Genomic DNA, 25,951 nt, shown 5'->3' with positions numbered 1-25,951 from the left:
GCTTCCTCTGGCCACAGAGGAGCAGCGAAGGTGCGCACACACCTGGTTCGGCGAAGTTCCGAAGGGGGTCGTCCCCCATGACCCACCCGTTGTGGGCCATCAGGAAGCAGGCTTTGTCCGGGAGGTGGATCACGGCTTCCTCCGCCGACAGGCTCGCTTCTTCAAACGGGAACGTGAAGTACCTGGGGCGACAGGAGGAACTGTGAAATCCACTCGGAGAAACTCTGAGGAGAGGGTGTGAGTGAGCATGTGAGCCTTCAAGCTCCTCCCTCGTGGGCAGAACAAGTGAGGTTCGCTGGGCACCATTCATAGGAGATAAATGTCAGTGCAGGTGAAAAGTCCGCAGCAGAGTTTGGGAGTAAAGCTCGTAGGGTCTGAGGGGCGAGAGGTGCCTTGATAACGGATCTGGTCAGCGTGGTGAATAATAGCTCACAAGGCCTCCTAACTGACTAATAGTCACTGAGGTACCGATTTTTTGCTCCACGTTAGTCGCCTAGCCCCATGGTTGGCAAACAGTGGCTCGCGAGCCACATGCGGCTCTTTGGCCCCTTGAGTGTGGCTCTTCCGCAAAATACCACGTGCAGGCACGCACGTACAGTGCGATTGAAACTTCGTGGCCCATGTGCAGAAGTCAGTATTTTGTGGAAGTCAGTATCATGTGGCTCCCGAGCCTCGGTTTGCCGAGCCGCAGTTTGCCGACCACTGGCCTAGCCGATGCCGCACATCACATAAAAGGAGCTGAATGCTTGCTCCGTTTGAGTGACACGGAAATGATCAGTAAGGGTGCAGTCCTCCCTTGACATGAATGTAAGTAACTGTACAGTGGTTTACACTGATGATAGCGTCTCTAACTAAAGATCTGCCCAACAGAATGAATGAATAGCAAGCCCAGTCGCCCAATCAGCGCTTCCACTGCCATTGAAGAAATGCTCTGGAAGTCACGCACGAAAGGGAACATTTAGGCTCACTTGAAATGCTAAGTACCACTTCTAATTTTTAAAAAATATATTTTTATTGACTTCAGAGAGGAAGGGAGAGGGAGAGAGAGATAGAAACCTCTATGATGAGAGATACTCATTGATTGGCTGCCTCCTGCATGCCCCGCACTGGGGATCGAGCCCACAACCCGGGCACGTGCCCTTGACCGGAATCAAACCCGGGACCCTTTCGTCGGCAGGCCGACGCTCTATCCACTGAGCCAAACCGGCCAGGGCCCACTTTTAACTTTCAATGAGAAGAAAACAAAAACAGAATACCTGGTAACTAAAGGGTCTTTCCTCGTGATGGGTCCTAGTTTGGGACCATGGCCAGCCAGTCGCTCATAAAACACATTTCCCAAAATGCAATTAACCGCCTGGAAAACATTAAATGATGTTAACGTCATAGCAACAACAGTAGCCGGTATTGCTATTCGGAGACCAACGGCAGCGCAACAACAGGCCAAACCTGCTCCTGATGAGAGTTGACAAGTTGGCGTTTCTCTGCATTTAATTCCTCGACTCTCTTCCGGAACCAGTCACAACATTCGTCAATCGCAGCCGGCCCGTTGCTAGAGCAGAGAGAGCGACACAAGCCTGTTCGTTCACGCTGTTACACATCCTACATTTAAAATGTTCCCGGGGGTTGGTGACAAAGGTGACGGGATGGAGAAGTGCAAGTTGGTAGCTACAGAGTCGTCACGGGGACGTAGAGTACAGCATGGGGAATACAGTCAACAGTATTGCAGGACTCTGTGTGGGCCCAGGCGGTGCTGGATTTATCAGGGTGACCACGGAGTGAGCTATATCAATATCGAATCATGGGGTTTGCACACCTGAAGTTAATGTAAGATTGTATGTGAACTGTAATTGGAAAATACAATATTATTTAAAGTAAAAATAATTTTTTTAATGAAATGAAAAGATAATTTCTACCAAGGGTCATAGATTCTTTTTTTATTTAAATATATTTTATTGATTTTTTACATAGAGGAGGGAGAGGGATAGAGTTAGAAACATCGATGAGAGAGAAACATCGATGAGTTGCCTCCTGCACATCCCCCACTGGGGTTGTGCCTGCAACCAAGGTACATGCCCTTGACCGGAATCGAACCTGAGACCCTTAGGGTCTGCAGGCCGACACTCTATCCAGTGAGCCATGCTGGCCAGGGTGGGGCTTATTCTCTATTGCACAGAACACACAACATACTTGTGGGGTATGAAGGTGGCCAGTGCGAGGTTCATGTCCACGGCACAGCCCAGCCGCCGGTACTCGGGGTCCTGGATAATCTCCAGGTGCCGCTGGGCAGCAGGTGGGGTTGCTACTTTCCTATTTCCTGAGAAAGAAAAGGCAACATCATCCTCAATGCAAATACCCACAAGGAGGTGAACTCTTACTGACTCCACATTTTTAGTTTGTGATGCTTTTCTTTTTCTTTTCTTTTTTTAAAATATATTTTATGGATTTTTTACAGAGAGGAAGGGAGAGAGACAGAGAGTCAGAAACATCGATGAGAGAGAAACATCGATCAGCTGCCTCCTGCACACCCCCCACTGGGGATGTGCCTGCAACCAAGGTACATGCCCCTAACCGGAATCGAACCTGGGACCTTTCAGTCTGCAGGCCGACGCTCTATCCACTGAGCCAAACCGGTTTCGGCTGTGATGCTTTTCATAGGCAATAAAACAAACGTTTATTTCACAAACACCCTTCCTGCCCCGCTTCCAACCTCCTGCATGCCACCCAACATACATGTGCACATCACCCAACACACATACGCACACATGCAGACCACCCAACACACATGCACACATGGAGGAAAAGAGACATAGAGATAGAGAGACAGAGAGAGATTGGGAGAAAATAACATCATGGAAGAAGAAACGCAGGGATTCCTATCAGTTCGACCCCAGGCCCACTTTCCTGTCTCCATCAGCACTCACTTATTCTATACATTATTTTAGAGCAAACACTTAACCCCAGGAGTTCTTCTCCCCGAAGATTGCTTTCTCTTCTACTGTCCATCTCACTAACCACCTGACTTTCTTTCCACACAGGTTTGTTTTCATACTTTTCTCTTTCCCCCCAACAAACACATTCCTTATAGAGTGAGAGTAAACAGTATTCTGTGGGGTGACTTTTCATTCCTTTTCTGGAAGGTGTTTCTGATTCATCAGGTGTTGGTGCTCGATTGCTTCCTGGGCTTGATTTTACATAAACTAACTAATATCTGGCTTATTCTAAAGAGACACAGAAATGGCTTATGGCCCAGCCAGCGCGGCTCTGTGGTTGAGCATTGGCCTATGGAACAGGAGGTCAGGGTTCAATTCCCAGTCAGGGCACATGCCTGGGTTGCAGGCTCGATCCCCAGTGTGGGGTGTGCAGGAGGCAGCCAATCCATGATTCTCTCTCATCACTGATGTTTCTATCTCTCTCTTTCCCTCTCCCTTCCTCTCTGAAATCAATAAAAACATATTTTTTTAGAAAAGAAATGGCTTATAAAAACACAAACAAAATAAGATAAAATATAGATTCTCAAAATCTCCTTTCTGTATTCTGAGCATTGTACTAAGGAACCAAGGGACAGACACAGTCCCCAAAGGCAAGGATGAGGTTATATATGATTATGACCTGCCCTCCAATGGTCTCCGCTAACTATCAGAGAGCTCCCCAAAGCATAGCTTTACAGTTGATCAAAACAACACAAATACCACATAACCACACATCTACGAAAGGGTTAACTCGGGGAAAGAAGAGTAAGGTTACATTTCAGAAACCCGACAGGCGCGCGGGTGTGTGTGCTGTACCTTGTGTAAGGAGTCCTCGGAATTGCTCAACGGCTTTGTCAACGTCCACTTGGAAAAATTCCCAGAGCTGGATCTTTGGGAAAACATCCTCCCAAATGATTTTCCGGATGCACTGAAAAATGGCCAATAGTTAAAACACAGGTGCATATCTTTAAAGCCTTTTAAGCAGATGTCATTGCGCGTATCAAAAGGCCGGTCGTAAACGACGTTCGGCCACTCGTGGAGTTTGTGGGGACGGTGTGGGGGGCTGCGGAGCCCCAAACATACTGACATGCATGTGATGCTCGTTCTCGATCAGCGCGGGCACCCCCCTGTCTCGGTATCTCCCGGCGGCCACGTCACAGGAGAGGTGCCACAGGGCGCGGTCCAGGACCCAGGCGGGCTTCAGGTGCGGAGAGTTCACCAGGTTGTAGGCGCTCTCCGGGTGGGCCTGGATCCATCTGCTGTTCGTAGCTTCAGGAAGAAGGAAACGTAAGGGAAGAGCTTGTGATGGACTGAAGTCAGTAGCTGCGCTAGGTCTAAAGGTGAAATACAACGTCACCGTCGACCGCTCGTCCTCTGATACGTGAGACATCAGTGCCTTGTGCTGATGCTGTGCTGGGAAAACACTAGTACGCTGTGTCTGGGATACACATCCCACCACCACTTCACCATCTGTGGTGCTTTTCTGCTGTGGGCATTTTTAATGAGAGCAGATAGGACGCCACGCTGATCTAACACCGCTGTAATAACACGCTTGCTGTCGTGGTGGGAGGTGACAAAGGGCATGTCCTTTGAGGGTCACGACCTCTCTGATGGTCCTTGAGTCGACCATAAAACGCTCTTTCAAAGTCTGGAGGACATCTTTCTCGTCTGGGCTCTAGCCCGACATCAAGTCCCCTGGCCTCTGTGGGCAGAGTCACTGTGCCTTCAGCTGGGGTCCGGGCTGCTCGGTGTCGGCTGTGAGAGGTCCAGGGCGGGAGAACAGTCCCCTTTCCATGTGTTTTCTCCCCCTTCCCATCTCCTGAGCGACAGGGCCCTTCTCCATCCCACCAAACCTCTGGGCTCTTTCTCTTACCTTAACTTTAAGAGTCAAAAGATCGTGGACACCCCTTTTTCCTACAGACTCATTTCTCCCCGGGTATTTTCGGGGGGAATGGGGTGGGGGGGAGGTGAGGTTCCTTCTTCTCCACCTTCAAATACGCTCTTATCCCTCCAAAGCTGAGACTACAGACAAGCACACATCCTGTCTAAAAAGCTCCTTCTCTAACTTCTGCACAGTCTCTTATTAGCGAGAACAAATGTCTTGAAAGTCCGTCCCGTATCTGCTGCCTCCACCGTCTCCCCACACCCTGCAACCCGCTGCACCAGGCCCTCGGCTGAGGGTACCCACCCTCCTAACCGCCAAACTTCCTGTTACGTTCCGTCTTCATCCCTTCCAACCCCTGCATCTGCCGTTCCCGATCAGTCCCTCCTTGATTTACAAAATTCCCTTCCTTGGTTTACACCCAGATACTCACATACTGATTATATATATTCAACCAACACTTTAGTTTTCTTTTAGAGAAAAAATGGTATTATATAAGGTGGTTTTTAAATCTAAGGATACCTAAGCATCATTTGTGTTTCCAATGTTATATGAAACGGCCAGCAATGAAATAACTAGAATGTATTTTCGTCAAAATGCACAGCGGTTAACGAAGCTCCTACCAGTGTGATTGTAGACAACGTCGGTAATGCAAAGAATGTTCCACTCCTTTTTCAGTTTTTGCACTAGCTGCCCGACATCGTCCCAAGTGTACTTTTTATTGGGTCTTGAGAAATCAGGGTTTAATTCCAGCTGATTAGCAAGGGAGTAGCATGACCGCGATTGTCCGAGTGTCTGCAGCGGCGTAAGATGAATCATGTTGTAACCTGCAACACAAGAAAGTAAACACAGATCACCGAAAGGAAAACAACACCTAGACTAAGCAAAATACAACTCCTTAAGTAATTCTAAACAGGAAGGCGACCGTGGTACCAGAAAGGAGGCAAAGGCCTGGGTTCAAATCCAAGCTCTACCACAGGCAGCTTCAAGCAAGTTCACTGAAGTCTTCCAGGGCATCAGTGTCTTCATACACAAGACAGAGATAATGAGATGGCGTATGTGAAAAAAATCACACTCAGTGTCTAGTTACAATTAGGGGTTTGATGTATATTTGTTGAATGGATAGATTTACATGTAGAAAACTCATCCTAAGCAAGTTTATCAGCATATCTTTCTCCTGCTTTTAATGCTCCACGATACTTGTATTTTGTGTTAGTTATGACATTGAACTTCTCATTTATCTCTTCACACCATAGTCAGCTTGAAAGCAGAAAACTAATATGACCTCTTATTTGAAGAGTAAAACCCAACTTAAGTTTCATTTTACTCTTGCATGTATGACAGCCTTCCTTCCATACACGTCTCCCACACAGAAGGCAGGTAATCAGTGTCTGTCGAATTAAAGTTACATGTAATGAGAATACATTTTCCAACACATCTGAATAGTGTACCACTCATCTTTATATGTCAAAGTGAAGTCTCAGACACAATAATGATCTCACTTTATCACAGAGTTCCTTCCTTTAAGTTGAACCATGTAATCTGTCAGTTTTATACATTAAAAAACGGTCAAGCATCAACAATTACATTAGTTCCATCTCTTTGTATTACTAAATGTACTAAGAAACACAATGAAAAGGAGAATCAGAGCCTGTGAGATCTGTGTCACAGACAACGATTCCACTTGTTGTCAAACAGGAGAAAGGAAAGAACGCTGACAGCACCTGATTCCTTCGCGACCCTCAGCCGGCTCTCCCACTCGTCAAAGGGCCCCAGACACTTAGCCAGGAAGGTCTGGAGAGTGACACAGTCCAAGGGCAACACCCGGTCATCAGCACCGACCCGTAAGATGGGGTCCACCACGATGTAACCCCCACCGCTCTTCTCGTTCCTGAGGAAAGAAGACACACAGAGACGCTCACCCAGTGACGGGGGAAATCGTCATCTCATGGTCTGACTCTAGCCGGAAGTGCCTGTCCCATTTAACAGTATATCTCGAAGCACATAAAACCACTTAAAAAGTTGTAATAAAGCTCAACGAAAAGCCACGTTTTATCCTTTTCCAATCTTTACATAATAATATAATATAATATGTCCAATAATGCTGCTTTAAGAAAAAAATAAGTGTCCTAAAACCTGTCCGTGATAACAAGGGCACTCAAGTAAGTGGCACCCTATCATCAGGTTGCACAGAAAGTCTAGGGCAGGGGTCCTCAAACGACGGCCCGCGGGCCACATGCAAATACAAATATTGTATTTGTTCCCGTTTTGTTTTTTTACTTCAAAATAAGATATGTGCAGCGTGCATAGGAATTTGTTCATAGTTTTTTTTTAAACTATAGTTGGGCCCTCCAACGGTCTGAGGGAAAGTGAACTGGCCCCCTGTTTAAAAAGTTTGAGGACCCCTGGTCTAGGGTATTTAAGCTGTTATTTAAAAAAATAACAATAATGCATGGCCGGTGTGGCTCAGTTGGTTGAGCATCATCCCATGCACCGAGAGGTTGCTGGTTTGATTCCCCGTTGGGGCACATGCCCGGGTTGCAGGCTCGATCCCCAGTAGAGGGCGTGCAGGAGGCAGCCGATCCATGTTTCTCTCTCAGCGATGTTTCTCTCTCTCTCTCCCCCTCTCCCTTCGTCTCTCTCTCTCAAGTCAATCCAAACACATTTTAAAATGAAATAATAATAATACTTTGACTCTGCAATGAGCCTTCCAATCACTTTCTAGAAGAGCCATTTTCTATTTGCATCTCAAGAAATCCCTGTCAAAGCTGCAACGCCAGGGTTAATCAGGCAACTTTCTACGCATTTAAGCGAGAGAGTAAGGAAGCTCCTTTTCCACGCTGGGAACCGGCTCACCCTTGGAGGAAGTAGTAGTGGAAGGAGCCCGCCTGCTGGAGGTGGAGGGCACAGTGTTTGTCCGAGTCATCCTCTCTTCCGGACGGATGCTGCCATTCCAGGGGGCGGAATTTTTCTCGATGAAACGCTTGCCCGGGAAAGGGGTAGTTTGCATGCACAGTGACTGCTTTTCCCTGGAGCGTTGGGCCTAATCGAAACTGCAGCTCAAACCCTAAAGGAAAAGCACATCATTGCAGGACTTGAAGGACCCCACTGGCGCAATAGAGCTTTTAGTGCAAGTATCACAAAGCCGCGGTTTCTCAGCGATGGTCAACGGAGCGCCACAGACGTGATGCTGTCTTGGGAACGACGCTGCCTCCCGATTCCGCTCAATTTCACATTTTAGCATCAGTGCCCGTTGTAGGACTGTCCGCTCTGCACTGCCCCTGCCCTCTGCCCTGGACACAGATCCCTATTCTCAGGGCTACGCTGGGGTATGCGAGTTCTTACGTGACCCCATTTCACACCATCCCCCCCAACCCCTTCCAGCCCCGAACTGACTGCCCAGTGGTGGGCATGCAACCCGAGACCTCGGCTGGTATTTTTTAAACTGCAACCAACCGAGAAGTGCGGGTCTGGGGGTCCGAGTGTATGGCATATGTGGGGGGTGTCATGGCACAGCTACCTCACCATCTGGAGAAAGCCAGGCCTCCCGGAGGGGAGCCCCCCTCTAGAGAGGAAGAAGTGGGGCTCGAACAGGAGTTGTAGAGGCATCCGAGTCCCTGATACCTGTTGATGTCGTTCGAATCCAGAGGGGGGGACAGAAGATTAGGAAGTGGCTGGGGTGGGAGTGCGGGGGTGGGAGTGGGGGGATGAGGAGCTCTGGTTTGCTGACCTCCTGGTCTCACCAGTCGGACACGGACCCTCTCAAGCTACCAGCCCGACATCCTTGACCGGGGACGAGGCCCCATCAGCGCTGAGCCGCGAGAGTGATTCCAGCAAAGCACTGCCTACATCCCCGCTCCTCGGGGGTGGTTACTACACGACGCTTATGAAGACAAACTGAGAAGTAATCGTCTGAAGACCTGAAATCTGAAGTTTCAATGCGCAGTGACTGTGCGAATCCTGCATAGCTACGTCTCTGCGGGAATGACCGAATCCCTCCCAGAGGAAACGTGTCCTGAACACAGACAAGCTGCGGACACCGGCTGTCTGGGCGGATGTAGACAACCTGTCCCCTCAGCTTGTGCAAACATTGCTCTGATGATGACACAAGGACCAGCACAAAGGTGAAGGCATCCAAACACGCTAACCCGGCATCTGGATCCGTGGTCTGTCTCCAGGAAAGCATTCCCCAAACATGGATATTTATTTTTCCATGTAACATGCATGTCTGAGGATTTCATGGATTATGTACATTATAAGACAGCAAGATAAGGGTAAGAGATAAGTAAACAATATTTTAAAGAGCTAATGTTATTTATGAACACATGGGAAAATCCGAGCTGTCACTAATAGTTAATATGGATCAGATCTGTCTCTGGAAGAAATGGGGTTAAGTACATGTCATCAGTTTTAAACACCTTTTGATAAAGCAATTTGAAGACTCTAAGTTCTGTTCATTGGGACACTTGGTTGAATGGCCTCAGATTTGGAAAAATGCCACACAAAGACTCCCATGTCCACACGGCAGACGCCCCTGGCGGCTCTGCGTCCTCTCCATGGCGTTCCCTTTCAGTCCCGTTCACCGGTTACGTACAGGTTTTTGTTGAAAGGTGCTAGTAAATCTATATATTTTCCCTGACATGCACCAATTGTGTCTACAGGCTCACCAGAAGGTGCGCCATAGTTATATACTAAACAGATCATTTGAAAAGCAACTGAAATTCCTTATTTGGAAGGTTGTAAACAGACTAGAAAACTTTATCGACTTTTTAAAGTGGAAAGGTACTCATTTATATGGGTCAAGCCTGTTGACAGAAGTGTTACTAACATACATGTTCAAAATGCTCTCACCACATAGCAAGGCCGGCAAACGACAGCCTACCTACCCCCCGTGTCTATACAGTGCCACTGGACCACGGCCACGCCCGTGCATTTATGGACGAGTCTGTGGCTGCTTTCCGGGGACAACGGCGGAGCTGAGTAGCCGCAGCAGAAAGTATATGGCCTGCTCCTGATCAGTGTGGCTCGGTCGGTTGGGCACTGTCCCAGGGACCAGAAGGTTGCTGGTTTGATTCCTGGCCAGGGCACATGCCCAGGTTGCAGCCCCATCCCCAGTGGGGGGCGTGCAGGAGGCAGTTGGTCAATGCTTCTCTCTTGTGATTGATGTTCCTATCTCTCTCTCCCTCTCTCTTTCTCTCTGAAATCAATAAAAATATATTAAAGACACACAAATATAGATAGGTAGGTATGGGGGGAGAGAGAGAGGAAAAAACAAACAAAAAAGCAAGATGAATCTATAGTTTCTTTCTATATCCCAATAGACAGATCAGTGCTTCCCCCAAGGGTGCACAGTCCGTAGCGCCTGGAACTAAACTTCTCAGACAGTAAGTGAAGCTTAGAACGCCCGGAGGGTGTCAGACTCCATAGCTAGCCGCGCACCGGCTAAAATTAGCTCCGGTCACAGCGCACATGACGAGGCTATCTTAGTCCCCAACCAGCAGCCCTCCTGCAGGCGACCAGTGAGGTGACCGGTTACACTATTACTATCAACTCAGTCATCTCTCTTGTCCACACTCCATTTACACAGCAAAAGCTGAAAACTGCTGAGATACACAAAGGACGGAAGGCGTCCAGGTATGGGGAGCCCTGGTTTTGTTCATTATTCTGCCACTAAACGTGATAGGAAGACAGGGAAAGGCCCGGATTTGGCTAGAAAAGGCAGCTATTTGGTCTTGTGCTTGGAATCCTTCGTTAGGGAACCGTGAAAAGGAAAGAAACATGAAGAAAGACTTGATGACCAATTAAAGATGAAAGAACCAAAAACTGCCAGGTTTTTCTTTTCCATACCTGCTTGGTTGCCAAGTTCTATGCCTTTTAAAATGTCTCCTACTCTGTCCCTTCTTTTCCAAGTCTGATGTAGGAAAATCCTTCTCTTTAACTGGGTGTGCTTTTAAAATGGCTTTCTCAATGATGTCCTCTGTCCAATGCTCTTCTCTCATTTTCCACATCACAACTGTCTTCTACAATAATATGATCATATCATTACTGCACAAAAACATTGGCTATATCCCCATTTATTTATTTATTTATTTATTTATTTTATTTCAGAGGGGAAATGAGAGGGAGAGAGAGAGAGAGAGAGAGAAACATCAATGATGACAGATCGGCTGCCTCCTGCATGCCCTGTACTGGGGATCGAGCCCGAAACCCAGGAATGTGCCCTGACCGGAATCGAACCTGGGACCCTTCACAGTCCACAGGCCGATGCTCTATCCATGGAGCCAACCGGCCGGGGCAGATATATCCCCCTTAGGTCACCTGGGTGAATTACCGGTTTTCACTGGAGTTAGAGCCAACCACATGGCTCTGGTTCATAAACCCTTCACAGGCCGGTCAGTAGCTTGGCTGGGTTTCCAATGTTTGCTGCCCGACCTGGGGGTGAGCAATCCAGCAGCTGAGACCTACTGACCGCTGTCCGCGGGGCTTGTCACCCTGTCCCTGCCTCAGACCATTCACTCCCGTCGGACACTCTGAGACCAACACGCTTTCAGACACGGCGACACGGTTCGGCACGTCATCGTTCCGCGCCCATTGTGTCACAGGAAATCAAAGACAGCGGTAACTTCCCGGAGGGGTGGGTTCCAGCCGAAAGCTGAGAGGTGGGCACCACGGGGAAGGACAGGAAAGGGATTTACTAGACGTGGGGGAACCCCAAGGAGGAGATGTGTCAGGGCAAGCAGGAGGAAGCCCCCGGGGAGGGAATTCACCGGGGAACCGCACACGCGCAGGCCACTGATCACGGGGAGCAAGGACACAGGCGTGGCAGGGCCGGTGCATTCGTGACAGACCGCCTTGGGGGCCAGGCGGGGTGTTTCAGTGTGACTTCATAGATGCCGGTGAACAAAAAGGGAAGAGCTGATTAGGGGAAGACGATCCCAGCAGGCGTAGTCAGGCATGTGGGAGAGACACAGACGGGCAAGCAGAGATGTGGGGAAAGAAACCGTACGGTTTAAAGGGAGATTGCAGTTAAGGAGAAAGAAATCGTCAAAGAAGAGTCGCCTTGGAAACCAGGGAAATGGAGACATCCCTAAAAATCAGCCAGGGACCTGGGAAGTAAAGGGTTGAGAATGGGGAGCGACGGCTGTGGACTGGGATTTAGGCACGTCCAAGAGGAGCTACCGAAGGCCCGCTGTCGCCTAATCCAGGCTGAAGCCAAGGACCGAGGGCCAGAAGAGACAGGTGTGGCGATACCAACGCCTTCCATCGACTTAGGACCGGGAAGTCACCTATGATTGGTTTGGAGCCTCAAAGCCCAGGCTGGTGGGAGAGCAGGGCAAGCCCTTCACATCACAGATGAAGAATCGATGTTCAGAACGAATGTGACCTCCCCACAGTCCCACAGGCTGTGAGCAGACGAGCCAGGCACTTCCTAGCTCCCTCCTCTGGCCCTGAGCCTCGCCAGCTCCCAGCCAGATCCCAGCGGCAGGCAGAGCCCCAGCCCTTCTTCCGAGGGAGCCCTGAGGGTGTCAAACCTTTGAGACAGGAGAAGGGACAACTCCAGCAGGATCCCCTGCAGATACACACAATTAATCAAAATGGGGACCAGAGGGCACAGCAGGAGGCACCACCACGTTGACAGAAATACTCAAGAGCAAGCGTGTCAAACTCAAAGGCTAAGATGGGCCAAATAAACAAGGTTTACGTGTATGTGGGCCCCCCAAAACCAAAAGCTTCCATTTTCATAGAAACGCAGGTTTATTTCAATAGAGACATGCTGAATACAAAGGGCTGAATTAAATGAGTCATCGTTAACATAAAATAATAGAACTTTTTCATAGAAATTAATATTTTTTCTTGAACATTCACTTAACAGACACTGAATAACTGCACAAATTAATAAGCGTCACGCAAATAAACCTATTTTTCTTGTTCTCCGAAAGCGAAATATTTCCTGTTGCGCACACCACACAAGTCAGTCCAAGACTAATGGTGTGGCCATCGGCTGCTAAAATATTCGCTGCTGGTATCAGTGGGGAGAAATGGTGCGCCTGCGCGTAAAGCTCTTAAGGAAATGAAGGCAACACGATTATAGCCATCAGTCATTAGCGAACGTTGTAGTTTGTTATTAATTATGTATAACAGGATACTGTAAAAGTTAAGTTACGAAATTTTTATTAGAACGTTTCTTATATACCGTTATATTGGCTGGGCCACAAAAATATTGGTTATGGGCCACATGCGGCCCGAAGGCTGTGAGTTTGACATGCTTGCTCAAGAGGGTAGAAAAAAAAAATCAAAACCGGAAAAGTGCAGAGTCAGGAAAGCCAAAAATGGAGTGAGTGCTTGGTGATGCCAAAGGCAGAAGAAGAAGATTTGGCACGGAGGCAACACATCTGATGGTTGACATTTTTTCAAACATTTAACTGGAGATATTGAGGGGAATAACTCCTTCAACATGTTTACCAGTAACAGTGTCCCGTTGGTACATGAATAAAGGGGGTCGCATTTTATTTTCCATACATGAAACTTCTACTTCACAGATTACATGAACAGAAATGAGTGTGAAATGTTTTTCGATGCTTAAAAATTGAAAAGTCTAAGAAAATAAAGCATTTACAGAATTAGTCTTATGGAAATATAATTTGATGTTTTAAAAAGCTCAAATGTATTTCACCATAATCTGATCAGTCACTTCACTTTTTATTTGGCAAAAAATTATTTTCAGCTTTTACCTTCTCCATAGTTGAGAGGCTTTGGATAAACATAAATAATAGTTCACTTTTTGCTGTGATCTGTTTTGCTAATTCAAAATTCCAGTAAAGGAAAAGAGTAGGAGCTATAAGTGAGTCAAACTACAGCTACAGGCAAAGAAAAAAAAACACATAGGAATTAATTTACCAACTTCTGTGTTAAGGGGAAGTTTGCATGCAAAGGAAAATGGGCTATTTTATCCCGGTTCCGACAGGGCTGATACCAAATCTTTTCAACGACAATCGACTTGCATTGCTGACACTTTTAGAGCACAGCACGGCCTCTGCCCAAATCAAGTTTCGAAGGGTCCTTGGAAATTACATCCACCTTCAAGTTTTAAAAAATGGAATCTGACAACGAATTAAAAAACTCAAAGACGCACAGCGAATCCAACAACTGGCCACTGACCTTGCTCAACTCGGAAGAGGGTCTTTTCCAGCTTCTCCATGTCGTTCAGGAGTAAAATTCGGATCTGCTTACTGTGCCCCATGCTGGCTGCTGGAGGGCTGGAGGCCTTTCTGCAGAACGAGGACTCCGGAGTCCAGCGAGCGGCCCCTGAGACAGACACACACACACACACACACACACACACACACCAGTCAGGATAAAGAGAACAACGTGCTCCTAAGTCCTCCAGGGCTGTCAGGCACACTTACATGTTCTGAGTACGGTTCACCCTCGCAGAGCAAAGAGAAAGAGCGAGTCTTAGGAATAAGACCAGAGAAGGCAAACTGACAGCTACTTAGACACTTGAAACACAATATGACCGAAGCGAAAATATTGTTCTATATTCTTACAATTAAAAAACAACAACACCCGCGCCCCCCCCCCCCCCCCCAAAAAAAACACCAAACAAACAAAATCCCCAAAGCACTGCGTCTGGAATCGGGCAGGTGGGTGGGGTGAAGTCCCAGCCCAGGCCAAGCGGCTGGAAGGCTCCAATGGCACCTCTGCCCAAGGGGTTAGTCCTTCCAAGGGAACAGGTGGGAGGTCGCCCGGCTCCCAAATTGGGGTCGGCGGCCACCAATGGGGAGAGGGGCCGCGGGGCAGCTGTCGCCCCCGGAATAGCTGCGGTGCACCTCGGACGTGCAGCGGCGCTATAGATAGAAAGAAGGCTCGGCCCCCGGAGGCCCGCGGCATTCCTCGCACTTACACCAGCAGGTTCTACGTGCGGCTCCGGGGACACGCCGGGCCCGCGCCCGGCAGCGGAGTCGGGGGGGACGGGAGGCCGGCGCCGGGAGAGGCAGGCTGCCCAGGCGCAGCGGGAGCCCCACAGGCAGGCCGGGCGCCGTGAAGGGCAAAGGGAGGGGCGGCCGCAGGGGGCCGGGGCCCAGCAGCGGTGGGCGGGGCCAGGGCGCCGTGGGCGGGGCCCGGACGCTGTGGGCGTGGCCTGGAGCTTCTCCCGGATGCCGCCTCGCGCTGGTCCCCGCCGAGACCCTCGTCGCCCCCCCGGACCTATAGTGCTGCGGCCCCGGGTGGCGGCGGACAGCTTTCCTCGCCCACTTCCGCGGGCGCCGCGCCGCTAGTCTCGCGAGAGCGTGGGCGCTACGGCCGGGCGGGGAGGTGGCTACGTGTAGGCCGGCCGCTCCTCTCTTTTCTCCCCGGGGGGGCAGGTGCACGGCCGCCCTGGGCCTCTCTGGTCGTAGCCGCGAGCTTTTGAGCCCGCAGAGCCGCGGGGAAGGCCGCGAGGTCGCTGTGGGGACGGGCGGGCTGGTGGGGGCCCAGCCACCTGGCTTCCTGGGCCGGTTCCTCCATGAGTTTGGGGTCTTCGCTGTTATTTTTTATTTTTATTTATTTCGTGGCCTCAGTGTACTTGTCCCAAGTTGTCTGAGCCTTGATTTCCCCGCGTCTCAAAGGAGGGGCCTGGCTACAGCCCCTGTCACGTGTCCCCCATCTGTAGTCCCAATACGGGGCCACCTCCCCAATGATGCAGCCCCAGGACTTAGTGGGTGCGGGTGGCCCGGTAACCACCCACCCGGCCAGGTAACCAACCACCCGGCCTGGTAACCACCCACCCCGCCAGGTAACAACCACACAGCTAGGTAACCGCCTACCCCGCCAGGTAACCACCCACCCAGCCCGGTAACCACCCACACCGCCAGGTAACAACCACCCGGCCCGGTAACCACCCACCCTGCCAAATAACCAACCACAGGGCCAGGTAACCACCCACCCTGCCAGGTAACCAACCATGAGGCCAGGTAACCACCCTCACAGTGTCTGCACTGAAGCCCCAGGATCCTGTGAGATCAAGGATCCCTGTTGCCGGTAGCTGCACACGTAGGGTGTCCCGCAAATGTATGCACACACTGAATAATTAGAAAGGCAGTGTTGGTTAAAACACATTTCATTTTCAACATTGAGCCATCAGCGGTTAAAGTGTGTAGACATTTGTTGGGGACACCCTGTATTTTAGGCCAGAAGTTCAGGACGTGGCCCAGGTGCCTAAGGAGATTTTAGGGAACCTAGAGGGAAAAGGAACCCATCTTCCAGAGTCTTGAGGGCAACCGAGGCTCGTTAGAAAATGGACAAAAGGTTTGGCGTGTGGAGAAGAATCTTGCTTTGGTCTTTGTGGAATTACTGTAGGCCCGAGGGTAGGATTGGGCTAAAATCAAAGGGTACTGAAATGTTTGTGTCAATACCAATGGTCTGATGGTCCAAAACGGAGATTGGGAACCCGAAGCTCATTTATTCATCCCATGACTAATTATCGAGAACCTCGGTTTTGGCAGGCACAGAGATGCTGGGAACACGGCGGGGAAACAAAGTCACGGTCTTCATGGAACTCCACCTTTTAAGGCAGATAAACCCAGCCGGAGGGAAGCTCGGGTCCCGCGTGCCAGAGGGAAGCTGGTGCCGGCAGCCGGGGGAAGGCAGGCTATACTCTTGCATGAATTTTGTGCATTGGGCCTCTGGTAGCTAAATAAACTGTCAAGTATGGTGTGGAAGGAGGCAAGGAGACCAGCTAGGAAGCTGTTTCAAATACCCATACAAGAGGTAGGCGCGCGCATGTGTGTGTGTGTGTGTGTGTGTGTGTGTGTGTGTGAAAAGTGTGTAGACAGGGGTGGGCAAACTTTTTGACTCGAGGGCCACAGTGGGTTCTTAAACTGGACCGGAGGGCCGGAACAAAAGCATGGATGGAGTGTTTGTGTGAACTAATATAAATGCAAAGTAAACATCATTACATAAAAGGGTACGTACGGTCTTTTTTTTTTTTTTAGTTTTATTCATTTCAAACGGGCTGGATCCGGCCCGCGGGCCGTAGTTTGCCCAAGGCTGGTGTAGAACAATGGAGGTGGTGAGAAGTTGAATTATGGACCCATTTTGAAGGCAGAGCCTACACAATTTGCCGAGGGAGAGAAAGGAATCAAAGATGGTTCCAGCCCAGCCAGCATGGTGCAGTGGTCGAGCATGGACCTCTGTATGAACCAGGAGGTCATGGTTTGGTTACAGGTCAGAGTGTATGTCCAGGTTTCAGACTCAATCCCCAGTAGGGGGTGTGCAGGAGGCAGCGGATCAATGATTCTCTCTCATCACTGATGTTTCTATCTCTCCCTTTCCTTTTCTCTCTGAAATCAATAAAAATTTATTTTTTAAAAACCCCACAAAGACAGCCCCCATGTTTTTTAGCCTGAGAGGACATTGCTGTCCAATAGAAATATACTGTGCCAGTATATACCAGAGGTAATTGAAAATTTTCAAGTCACCACGTCAGAGAAAGAAAAAAAGAAACAGGTGACATTTTAATAATGTATTTCACTTAACTCGGTCTATCGAAAATATGATTTCAGCATGCAATCAATATAAAAGGCTATGAATTAGATATTTCAAATTCTTTTTTTCATGTGAAGTCTTGGAAGTGGGATGTGTATTTTTCACTTCCGATTGTCTCAATTCCGGGAGCTACATTTCAGGTGGCTGGTGTCCGCCAGGTGGACAGTGTGGGAGACGCTGCCAGGGAGCGAGAGAGGAAGAAGACAGATGGTGCGGGCCTGGAGGGTGAGATTCAGGAGTTTGGTTGTGGCCTGTCAGCCACCAAGTGAAGACCTCTGGCCACTTCCTTGTTCTTAGGATAGAGCTTTTTAAAGTTCTCTGGCCCCCAATGTAAAGCTCAATCATTTCCCCCTTGCAAATACATTTAACTTGCTGTTGAAATCTTGGCTCCCCTCCCGAGTTTGACATGAAAGGGTGTAGACTGGCAGTCTGGTTGGGGAGAAAGGACCGGGGAAGGAGGGCTTGAGGCTGTTTCTATGGGACTGATAACAAAACAACAGTGGCTTAAGTCAGAGATAAGGTTGTTTCTCACGGAAGCCTTCAGGTTAGCAGTTCAGAGCTGGTGTGGCAGCTCAGTCAAGTCACAGGAAGCCAGGCTCTCGCTGGCCCACAGCTTCCTCGCTCTTGCATCTGGACCTCCTCACAGTACGAAGACACCCACAGCCACAGCCACAGCCACAGCGGCCATATCCAAGTTTGGGCAACAGGACGAGGAAGAAGGAAGGCAGGACGAGCCTCCTCCCTTTAAGAATTCCTGGACACACCACACAGCATTTCTGCGTGTAGCCTATCAGCCAGGACTTAGTCACAAGGCACACACACAAATCCCCTCTCTCTAGGCAGCAACGAAACGAACCCAAACCCACGTTTTGTTATTAAGGGGAGAGAGAATAGATTTGAGCAGGTCACCGGTAGCCCCTGCCACAGTTTGCCTGGTACTTGAGTCTCCATTTGAGTCATTATCAAGGCGATAAAGACGCTGGAAGCAGGAGGGCGGATGGAAGGCTCTCTGGAGAGTGTCTCCAAGGAAAAAGTGGATCTGATGACTCAACATGCTTGACCCCGTGGAGAGAGGTTTCACAAACCCCTCGGTTTTCTGTCACTCGGCTTGGCGGCGGATCCATGATTGGCACACAGACCACGAAGCCAACCAACTTGCCCCCGCCCCTCACCCCCGGGAAAGTCTAGGTAGAGACGCCAGCCTCAGATCTGCCTGTGAGCCGAAGGAGCTAGCTCAGAGGAAACCCAGAACCGGCCCGCTCACCCCCAGTCGCAGAAGGCCTGGGGGAGTCATGTTCGCTGCTGGCCACTCCCCAAAGGAAGAAGGACAGAGCGAGCCAAGCCCATCCGGTTCTTCTTCCCCAATTTAGCTTTCAGGTAAGTCACTCTGCCTCCGGGGAAGGGAGGGCTGCGGAGGAGAGGCCCCAGGAGTCTGTTTAGGGAAGAAGCCCTTTTAAGAAAACAGAATTAGGGGAAGCGTTCTCCTCCAGGCATCAAGCAAGTCACATAACCCCTTGAGCTCTAGGCCCTAAGCTTCGTGGGCTCTCCCTTCTAAGGATATATAAAACTAACATGTATGAAATGGTTTGAAAACTGATATGCCCTATAAATAGTAACAGCTAATATTCAGCGAGCATGTAGGAGGGGCCAGGCGCTGTGCTAAGCCCAGCACATGCACTAGCTCAGTTCCCAACACAGCAGTATGATTACCCCGATTTCACAATGACACTGAGCTCAGCTTTTTATTCCACATATACTAGTAAGTGAGATCATACTTTATACTGTGCTTGTCTTGGACTTATTTCACTCAGCATAATGCCCTCGAGGTCCATTCGTGTTGCAAATGGCAGGACTTCCTTCTATCTCATGGCGGATCATATTGCATTGTACTGTATACATTTTGGTTATCCTTGAGTCTGTGGACATGGGTTGCTTCTACGTTTTAGCTGCTGAGGATAATGCTGCTGCGCAGATAACTCTTCTAGACCCCGCCTTCAATTCTTCTGGGTAAATACTAAGAGGTAGAAGTGCTGGGCCGCGTGGTAATTCTATTTTTAACTTTTGGGGGAGGGGGACCATCATACTGTTTTCCAAAGCAGCTGTACCATTCTACATGCTCATCAGCAGTCTACAAGGGTTCAGGTTACTCCACATCCTTGCCAACACTTGCTGTGTTCTGCTTTTTTTTTAGTAGTCACCCCAGTAGGTGTGAGGTGGCACCTCATTGTGTTTTGATCTGCCAATCCCGAATGATTAGTGATGTTGAATGTCTTTCATGGGCTTACTAACTATTCCTATATTTTCTTTGGAGAGTTGTCTACTCAAGTCTTTTTCCAATTTTTGAATGGAGTTGTTTGGATTTTTGTTATTCAGTTCTCTGTTTTTCTGGCTATCAACCTCTTGTCATGTGAATGAATGTGCAAATATTTCCTCCCATTCTGTGGGTTGCCTTTTCATTCTGATTGTGCCCTTTGATGCACAGATTTAGATTTTCATGAAGTCCAGTTTGTCTATTTTTTATTTTTTGTGCTTTTTGTGCCGTATCCAAGAAAGCATTGCCAAGTTCATTATCGTGAACATGGCAGTAAGTTTTGGAGTTAGGAATCATGAGGCCTCTCTCGTTTTGTTCTCCTTTTTCAAGATTGTTGAGGCTATTTGGGGATCCCTTTGTAAGAAATAAGGCGAGCCCCCAAATTCAGGGGTCCTGGTGGAACACAGAGCAAACGCGGGAGCCAGGCAGCAGGCAAACGCCTTTCCTCCTGCAGAAGGGCGCGCGCACGTGGCCTGGGAACACCACACACTGAGAGGCCTGGCCCTCGGCTTTTTAATCTGACACACGTGACCCGTCTCTCACTCTTGATTGGAGCTCAGGTGCACGGTCTTTCCTGATTGGCTAATTCAAAGGGAGGGGTTGGCCTTTGCCATTTCAAGATGGCGGCCCCCAGGCGCGTTGCAAGTCACGCAGCCAACATGGGGCTGTGGTTGGGTTGGCTGTTTGCTCAGGTGAAGAGTTGGTGGAGGGCTGACTCTGGGCATTTTGCTCACCTCAAAATGGCGGAGAACAAGCCAGCGTCTCCCAACAGTACTTTGCACGTGGAAGGATGCGACGGATGCGCCCACAGGAACGTATGTGCTGCCTCCCTACCAGCAGGGAGCTCCTGGGGGGAAAGTACCGTCCCCTCATCCCAGGACTTGGAACTGGAGATCTTCTTTTATTTTTAATTGATTTTAGAGAGAGAGGAAGGGAGAGGCTAGAGAGAGAGAAACATCAATGAGAGAGAGACATGGATGGGCTGCCTCTACACACCCCCTCCAGGGGATTGAACCCAGACATGGGCAGTGTGCCCTGGCCTGACCAGGAATCGAACCCTGACCTCCTGGTTCACAGGTCAGCGCTCAACCACTGAGCCGCACTGGCCGGCCTAGAGCTGCAGATCTTTGCCTGTTGTTGGCAAGCCCCCCATGAAACATCCTGGGAGATAATGAGAGGAAGACGGTATATCCCTTGCCCTTTCTCCCCTCGCCTTTCCTCAAGAGAGAATGCGTCACACGCAGTAACTTTCCTGTAGTTAGTTTACTGTCAAGTGTAAATATGGAGTGTTCTGGAAATCGTGCAGAAGTGAGCAGCTGTGCCACCCGACCCTGTTGTTGAAATGAAATATCTGAGTTTGGATGTGAAGCGAGGCTGCACTCTGACCGCCATCATGGGTTGCTTTCTTGTTTCAAAGCCCAATCGACTCACGTCCTATTCAGTTCGCAACAGCTGAGGTGACAGCCCTTCTCGGGCGGAGTAGGAGGCCACAGGGATACGAAGCCAGACCTGAGTTGCACACAGTGCATTGTGGGAAGATAAAATCAGATGGCGTATCATCTGTGAGGGGTACCTGCATCTCAACTCTCAGCTTTGTGGCTAACACACCCGGTTTCCCGGACACTTGACTGACATATGTCACTGCCGGTCACGTGAACTCGGAGGAAAGGTCAGGGGTGTAACTACAAAGGCCAATCTATTTTAATTGCCTACGGTTTTAAAAAAGCCCTCTTCTCAATTTACAGCGACCGTGGGAATCACTTTCCCGCTTGCATATTATTTTTGCAGGGGATGGACGAGCAGCAAAACTCCCAGGTGAAGTGGAATGAATCGGCACTTTGGAGAGTTTATTCCGGGAGCACAGGCCGCACGTCCTGTCAAGGCCAATGAGTACTTCTTTGGTTACAGAGAAAAATACCGATACGCGTTCATTTTCTTTTCTTTTTCTTAAAAATGTGTTACCAGAAAAAATTTATGTAGAGATTCAAACATTGTAAAGTTACATTTAAAAAAAAAAGTGAGGCTGCCCTGGCCGGTGTTGCTCAGTGGTTAGAGGATTGCACAGAGACGAAGGGAACAGATGTGGCCATACAACTAGTTTTTTGGAGAATAAAACAGGATCATTTCAGAGATGGCCTGGGGTCTCATCCAGGTGGGCGTCACTAGGTGAAGAGTCGATCTGATTGGGCGAAATATGGTAACAATAGCCTTCATTACAATACTTGTATTTATTTTATTAAGTATATTTTTTATTGATTTCAGAGAGGAAGGGAGAGAGAGAGAGAAACATCAATGATGAGAGAGAATCATTGATCAGCTGCCTCCTACACGCCCCACACTGGGGATCAAGCACGGAACCCAGGCCTGTGCCCTGACCGAGAATCCAACCCAGGACCCTTCAGACCGCAGGCTGATGCTCTATCCACTGACCCACACCAGCCAGGGCTGATTACAATACTTTTAGTCAAATGACAGCATCTCTACTCTTGGGGCTGGAGTTGGGCCACAGGTGGTAGATACAGATAGCATCCATTGTTGAATTCTCTCAGAAAGGTGATTAAGTTCAATATTGCACATGTTTAGGTAGCTTTGGAGTACGTTTACCAGTTAAAATAAAACCCCGGCGGCTCAGTTGGTTGAGCATCATCTCATGCGCCAGGAGGTCGCAGGTCACTTGGGTTGCAGGCTCGATCCCCAGTAGGGGGCGTACAGGAGGCAGCTGACTGATGTTCTCTCTCATCGATGTTTCTATCTCTCCTTCTCCCTTCCTCTCTCTCTAAAAATCAATAAAAACATCTTTTTTAAAAAGCCAAAAGGGCTCCTTGGTAGCTTTCTCTGCCACGTTCAACTCTTTGTCTTGTTTGGCTTTTCACAACGTGTAGGACTCCGGGCCTCCTCTCTCCAGCAGTGGCTCCGTGTCTTGTGTGACCTCATTCTAGAACCCTAAGCCCATCACGGGGAAATCTTTCCCGGACATTTTCTCTTCTCTGTTCTCTTTGTTTTCTATTTTTTTCCACCTTAAGGAAAAGACCCTCCTGGAACACGGTGCCATTCTGAAACTTAGGGATTTATGTCTGTGCTGCTTTTGCGTCTGTGTCAGAAGTTGCATTTAGAAATATCCTCTGTGAGGTACAGGACACCTTGTTAGTTGGTCGGTGCCAACAACACTCTGGTTTCTTTCATAAGACGCCTCTTCCCTTTGAAACCATTGAAACCATATCCTCGGTTTCTTCCTTTTCTCTTGAGATCACACAGGATGATGAAGAAACGCAGCGAGCGGAGTCTGTTGAAACACATTACAACGAGCTGTTCTAAGTGTTATTAATTGACTTTCATGGCACAAGAAGCCACGGACCAGCGAGCCATTGGGAACCAGGAATCACTCCTCTGTCGTGGGAGAAGCCACACTTGAACTCAGCCTCCTCTCAGACTGCTGGCGCTATCGCCCCTCTTGCAGGAACTACGGCTTTCTATGGTCGCTGTCCTCAGGGGCTGGCCAGCCAGTGTTCACAGTCACGGCCCCTGAATTAACAGCGTGCCTTCCGACTGCCTACCATTCACGTGTCTGCTCACCTCTCCTACTAGGGTGCCCTCATGCTCTCCCTCTAAGGAAGGAGAGTAACCTGGGGTGGGTCCCTTCCCTGGAGTATCGGACTGAGTGTCCATCAGATGGCCCAGGCTCCCGCATACTTCTTCTTCTTTCGTTAATCCTCACCTGGGGATATTTCCCATTGATTTTTAGAGAGAGTGGAAGGGAAGGGAAGAGAGAGAAACATCAGGGCGAGAGAGACACATCGATTGGTTGTCTCCAGCATGCACCCCGACTGGGGCCGGGGATTGAGCCTGCAACTGAGGTACCTGTCCTTGACCAGAATGGAATCTGGGACCCTTTAATCTGCAAGCCAGCGCTCTATCCACCGAGCCAAACCGGCGAGGGCTCCTGCATGCTTTATTATGGGAAAATGAAAGTCAAAGGGCCTGTGAGTGTTCTTGTTGCTGACCCCTTGAGTTCCCTCAATAAAGCCTTTTTTTTAAAGATTTTTTTTTATTGATTTCTAGAGAGAGAGGAAGGGAGAGGGAGAGAGAAAATAGCAACATGAGAGTGTAACACTGAGCAATGCAGGCATGTGCCCTGACCGGGAATTGACCCAGCAACCTTTTGGTGCATGGGATGCTGCTCAACCCACTGAGCGACACTGGCCAAGGCAGTAAAGCCCATGTTTTAACCTTAACAATATACATTGTAAAATTCTCCCTGAGCTTGGGTGAGCCTCAGTTGGCCTCCACAGAGGGGTCCATATCACACAGTCATTGATGATAATCAAAGCTTTGTTCTGCACTCCCTGCTCTGGGACAGTTCATGCCTTTGCTTGCATATTTGTCACACGGATGGAAGTCACTGGCCGTGCTCCCATCTTGCCTTGGATAAAAAGTTCTCGGTATGTTTGTTCACGTGTGCGGTTTCTTCTCAGCTCTCGTCTGCCTTATTCATATCCCTCCTTGCCCAGCTAGGATCCCGTGGTGTTTGCTCAATAATACTGTTGAGAGTACCCTCCCCTCCCTTCCTCTCCTGTCCACTCTGTGGCATCTGGTAAGGACTGCAACCAGCTGCGACACCCGACAATGGCTTCAGGCATTGCCAAACCGCCCCCGGAGGCCACAACTGCTTCCCGTGGCGAGGCATCGCTCTGTCCCCATGGCCCCGGCTGAGGGTGCCAGTGGCGCTCAGGGTGCTGTCTCCTCACCTGGCTCACTCCCTCAGTGGATCTGACCTCCTCCACCCCTCCATCCTTGAAGCATTTTCCTTTTGCTTCCAATGACTTCACGTTCCCACGATTTTCCTTCTCTCTCAGGTTGTGCCCGAACTTAGTATATTTTAAGGTTTGCTAACAACACTTTCATTGTCATCTACTGATGTATAAGAACAAGGGTTAGCCCCAGCCAGTGTGTCTCAGTGGATAGAGCGTCGGTCTGCAGACTGAAGGGTCCCGGGTTCGATTTCGGTCAAGGGCCCATGCCTAGGTTGCAGGCTCGATCCCTAGTAGGAGGCATGCAGGAGGCAGCCGATCAATGATTTTCTCTCATCATTGATGTTTCTCTCTCTCTCTCCCTCTCCCTTCCTATCTGAAAACAATAAAAATATATTTTATATATAAAAAAGAACAAGGTATTTTAGTGTCATAAATATAAATGAAAAACAGGCCTAGCTAAACCCTGACTCAGACTAGCACTACAGTAATATTAACCCATGGATAAAGACTTTTGTAGACATATTAAAAAATAGTAGGTTGTCAACTCAGAAAATTCATGAAGGATACATAGCATTTCCAGTTTCTTTTAAGGGTTCACAAGCAAAGACGTTTGGAGCCAACTGACCTGACCGGCTGTACCATCACCGACTGCTTTGAGGGTGTCCCTGCCTATTTTTAACTGGCCTGTTGGCATATGTCAGCAGGCAGCTGTGGCCAATGGCGAGGCGGCGGAGGGTGTGGAGAGCAGGTGTTGGCCCACTCACTCCCAGTTGTGAACCCTTCAAACCCCAGTGTTAGAGAACATCCCCAAGGCTGGAGTTTAGCGCCTGGGGTGGGGTCACGGCCCTGGGAGCTGTAGGACCGGGAGTGTGCAGGCCTCTGTTGGGAGCAGCTCTGGTCCGCCCCCCGCAGAGCCCCCCTCTTATTTGTCCAGCACCCTGTGTACTCACATCGCTGGTCAGTACAAAGTCTGAACAGTCCACGTGGCCGGAGCCGAGTAGGAGAGAAGGTCAGGGAGGGAAGAGGCCTGACTGCATAGACTCAGTGATGGCGAACCTTTTGAGCTCGGCGTGCCAGCATTTTGAAAAACCCTAACTTAACTCTGGTCTGTGTCACATATAGAAATTTTTTGATATTTGCAACCATAGTAAAACAAAGACTTATATTTTTGATATTTATTTTATATATTTAAATGCCATTTAACAAAGAAAAATCAACCAAAAAAATGAGTTCGCATGTCACCTCTGACACACTTGTCATAGGTTCACCATCACTGGCATAGAGTTTTGTAGACGATTCGAAGGACTTGGCTTTACTCTGGGTGTCATGAGGCCCCGCCTGGGGCTTCAGAACAGAATGACCACAGTGTCACTGTGGCTGCTTGGTGGACAACGGTCTGCAGGAGGGCAAAGTTGTGAGCAGGGAGAGTAGCGAGGGGCACATCACAAGAATCCAGGTGAGGTGCCCGGCCGGTGTGGCTCAGTGATGGAGCATCGACCTCTGAACCAGGAGG

At 49.2% G+C, this 25,951-nt stretch overlaps 2 protein-coding genes across 6 annotated transcripts in view; one reads left to right on the top strand and one right to left on the bottom strand.

The window, feature by feature from the left end:
* The window catches only part of AGL (amylo-alpha-1,6-glucosidase and 4-alpha-glucanotransferase), a 41,630-nt gene extending 26,618 nt beyond the window's left edge, over positions 1-15,012 (bottom strand). Inside the window, exons 1-11 of one of the 5 annotated variants that reach the window (XM_070397001.1) lie at positions 14,756-15,012; positions 14,011-14,157; positions 7,708-7,918; positions 6,576-6,742; positions 5,475-5,678; positions 4,057-4,238; positions 3,786-3,897; positions 2,188-2,314; positions 1,447-1,549; positions 1,257-1,354; positions 43-182 (exon numbers count right to left, since the gene is read on the bottom strand). In XM_070397001.1, the coding sequence (XP_070253102.1) occupies positions 43-182; positions 1,257-1,354; positions 1,447-1,549; positions 2,188-2,314; positions 3,786-3,897; positions 4,057-4,238; positions 5,475-5,678; positions 6,576-6,742; positions 7,708-7,918; positions 14,011-14,092 (1,426 nt within the window). In that variant the 5' untranslated portion in view covers positions 14,093-14,157; positions 14,756-15,012. Of the gene's footprint in view, positions 1-42; positions 183-1,256; positions 1,355-1,446; positions 1,550-2,187; positions 2,315-3,785; positions 3,898-4,052; positions 4,239-5,474; positions 5,679-5,784; positions 6,555-6,575; positions 6,743-7,707; positions 7,919-14,010; positions 14,439-14,755 lie in introns of those variants that run through there. The other 4 variants (XM_070397003.1, XM_070397002.1, XM_070397004.1 and 1 more) reach the window with 4 other exon arrangements.
* A 3,249-nt stretch (positions 15,013-18,261) lies between these two features.
* Positions 18,262-25,951, top strand: part of FRRS1 (ferric chelate reductase 1) — a 34,447-nt gene continuing 26,757 nt past the window's right edge. Inside the window, exon 1 of the mRNA XM_070396383.1 lies at positions 18,262-18,753. The gene's annotated coding sequence lies outside the window, so the exon portion shown is untranslated. The remainder of the gene's footprint in view (positions 18,754-25,951) is intronic.

This window comes from Myotis yumanensis, unplaced genomic scaffold (assembly GCF_028538775.1).
Source record: "Myotis yumanensis isolate MYYU_CA2020_CCGP unplaced genomic scaffold, mMyoYum1.0.hap1 SCAF_17, whole genome shotgun sequence".
Classification (NCBI taxonomy): Eukaryota; Metazoa; Chordata; class Mammalia; order Chiroptera; family Vespertilionidae; genus Myotis; species Myotis yumanensis.
Note: the sequence above shows the minus strand (reverse complement) of the source record. Positions and strands in the feature narration are given on the sequence as shown.